General features: G+C 43.3%; 1 protein-coding gene across 1 annotated transcript in view; it reads left to right on the top strand.

Annotated features, from left to right (window-relative positions):
* P4ha3 (prolyl 4-hydroxylase subunit alpha 3) overlaps positions 1–3,330 on the top strand; it is a 29,895-nt gene that overhangs the window by 18,530 nt on the left and 8,035 nt on the right. Inside the window, exon 9 of the mRNA XM_010603343.3 lies at positions 2,117–2,276. Within this exon, the coding sequence (XP_010601645.1) occupies positions 2,117–2,276 (160 nt within the window). The remainder of the gene's footprint in view (positions 1–2,116; positions 2,277–3,330) is intronic.

Genomic DNA, 3,330 nt, shown 5'->3' with positions numbered 1-3,330 from the left:
CCCAGGCTGGTCTCAAACTCACAGCAATCCTCCTGCCTCAGCCTCCCGAGTGCTGGGATTACAGGCGTGTGCCATCACGCCCAGCCTGCATGTATTATTTATTGTCATGCATCCATGTCTGTGCTTATGCCGTTTCTTCAGGCGGGAGTGCTCTGCCTCTTTTCCACCTGTTGAAACTGTACATACCTACCTGTCCTGTAAAAGTACAAGATCCCAATGATGAATGTAGCTGTGCTGTATACCTAAAATGTACCAATAAACTCAATGAGGAAAAAAAAAAGAAGCTGTACAGTACATACCCTTCAAAGTTTTGTTTCAATGTCATCATCTCAGCTAAGTGCCTCAGTAGAATTAACTTCTCCTTCCTCTGGACTTGTTTTTCGGATACGGGTCTCCTGTGTACCTGTGTAGTTCAGGCTGGCCTTGAACTTGAGGCGATCCTCCTACCTCAGCCTCCCAAGTGCTGGGACTTCAGGTGTGCGCCACCACCTCCTCTGTACTTTAAAGTCTACTTCTTTTTTTTTTTCACGCTAATTTTCCTTAACTGTATTTGTTTTTCCTCTCCACCCAGCCCATTAACTCTTTGAAGGTAATATGCTAGCGTGTGACGTAATCTGCATGTACTCTGTACAGATGAATGAACGCACAAATCCATCATTTAAAGAACAAAGGAGTGGTTCCAGTATGCCAAAGCTCTTCCGTCAAACTCTTATGTTCTCCCCAGGAGGCTCACTGGCTTTGCTTGGGAAGCTTGTCCTCATTTCTCAGACACTTCAATTCTGATTCCAAAAATTCTGCTTTGCCGGGGATTTAACTCAGCAGTTCAGTGGCCTGCCTTGCAAGCACAAGGACCCAAGTTCAATCCCCAGTACCAAAAAAAAAAAAAAACTCTGCTTTGTCAGAACCTCAACAAGATATGCAGAAGAGACTGAGTTATGCTTTGTGGTCTTTGACCTATCCTGGTTTGTCTTGGAGCAGAGTCAAGGAGCAGATTCCAGGGTTTCACCGTAATCACAAACATATATGTAGTTTACAAAGTATCTTCTTAAGAGTTTCTCTCCCAAGCCAGGCGTGGTGGCGCACGCCTATAATCACAGCACTCGGGAGGCTGAGGCTGGAGGATCGCTGTGAGTTCGAGACCAGCCTGGGCTACATAGTGAATTCCAGGTCAGTTTCAACTACATAGTGAGACCCTGTCTCGAAAAAACCAAAAAAAAGAAAGAGTTTCTCTCCCAATCGTCACCAGTGAACAAAGTAGATATTATTGTTGTCTCCATTTTATAGATGAGCATAATGACCCTGAGAAGTCAAATACCTGATTTAGAGTTGGACATAGTTGTATACACCTGTAATCAGCCTCTAGGGAGGCTGAGTCAGAAGGATTTCAAGTTCAAGCTGAGCCTGGGTGATTTAGTGAGACCCTCTCTCAAAACAAAAAAAATTTAAAAGGACTTGCAATGTAGGTCAGTGCAAAGGCCCTGGGTTCAATCCCCAGGTCTCAAATAAACAAACAAAATCTGATTTAGGATCACCAAGAGGGTCAGGGACTAGTCTTACAGTCTCAATCCCCCTCCCTCACTGAAATGGGATCTTGTTATGTTGCCCAGGCTGGTCTCAAACTCCTGGGATCAAGCAATGCTTCTGCCTCAGCCTCCTGAGCAGCTGGGACCACCGCATTGCATCACTGTGCCAAGCAGTCTTCCTACTTTAAATCCTAAGCTTTCTCCATTGCACCCAGATCCCTTCTTTTGTAGATGTCTGTGCAACATAGTGGCTTTAAGGGCAAGATCTTCCCCCTTGTATCACAGTCCTGGGTGCTGTGAACCTTCATTTTTGGTAGCCTTAGCACCCAGTGTTGGGCTTACATTCAGTGAGCCTCAGAGAATGTTTGTGGAGTGAATGAACATGAATGTTGATAGAGGACAAAGTGGACTGGACAGACCTAATGTAAGGGGTGAGTAGGTGATCATTCATAGCTGCCTTTCTTCCCTCCTGCCCTTCCTTTCTTTCCTCTGTTGTTGACATGTATCATTTGTTCATTCATTCGTTCATTCACAGAAATCATGTAGTCATTTCCAGCATCAGATCACTGATGTTGCAATCTATGATGTTTTAGTGCCTGGCTGAAGGACACCATTGATCCAGTGCTGGTGACCCTTGACCACCGCATCGCTGCCCTCACAGGCCTTGATGTCCAGCCTCCTCATGCAGAGTATCTCCAGGTGGTGAACTATGGAATTGGAGGGCACTATGAACCTCACTTCGATCATGCCACGGTAATGGGGTCAAGACCAGCCTCCTGCGATAGGCAGCCAAGACATTATTTATTTCTTTCTCCTAGGGCTCTCAGTTAATACTGAGTGAACTCTTAGAATAACGGGTCTTGTTCCAAGAATATCTGAAAGCCTTGCTTTCTGCTGATTGATGGTAATTCATCTTCTGGTCTACCACCATCCCCTCTGCAGAATTTCCTAATGGGGAAAGAATGTGGCCTGCAACACTTCACTCAGGAATTTCCCAGAGAGAACTGGCCTCCCCGCAGTCCTTCTCCTCTCCTTGTGACTCCAGCTGCCCACCTTTGCTAATGGGAGCAGACAATTTTTGAGGATTAAAAAGACCTCCTCATGGTCTATAGATTCATTCCAACTTTGTCAGAATCCCAGGAGGCTTATTTTTGTAGAAATTAATAAGCTGATCCTACAGTGTATATGGAAATGCGAAGGACCAAGAGCAGCCACACACACGATTTAAAAAAAAAGAAGTTTCAGAACACAGACTTCCTGATTTCAAAGCTTAATACAAAGCTGCAAGAATTAAGGCAGTGTGATACTGGGGTAAGAACAGACACGTGGGTCAGTGGAAGAGAACAAAGAATCCAGAAATAAACCCACACATTGATGGTCAGCCGCATTTTTACCATGGTGCCAAGGAAATTCAGTTAAGAAAAAACAATCTTTTCATCAAAATGACGATGAAACAATGCAATAATCTACCTGTAAAATAGTGATAACTTATGACCTTATCTCATAGCATATATGAGAATTAATGCAAAATGGATTACAGACCTAAATAGAAAAGGCAAGACTATAAAACTTCTAGAAGAAAGCAAAAAATCTTTGTGAACACAGGCCAGGCTGATTTATTAGGTAGAATATCAAAGCATGATCTGTAAAAGAAGAAAAATTTGATAAAATGGAACCACGTCAAAATTAGAATCTTTTGCTTTTAAAAAATACCATTGTAGGGCTGGGGATTTGTTTCAGTGGTTCCGGTGCCTGCCAGACCCAAGTTCAATCCCAGGTACAAAAAAAAAAAAAAAAAAAAAAAAAT

Source organism: Fukomys damarensis, unplaced genomic scaffold (genome assembly GCF_012274545.1).
Source record: "Fukomys damarensis isolate Sample0158 unplaced genomic scaffold, DMR_v1.0_HiC HiC_scaffold_16, whole genome shotgun sequence".
Taxonomy (NCBI): Eukaryota; Metazoa; Chordata; class Mammalia; order Rodentia; family Bathyergidae; genus Fukomys; species Fukomys damarensis.
The sequence above is the reverse complement of the archived record's forward strand: the minus strand, read 5'-3'. Positions and strand labels throughout refer to the sequence as shown.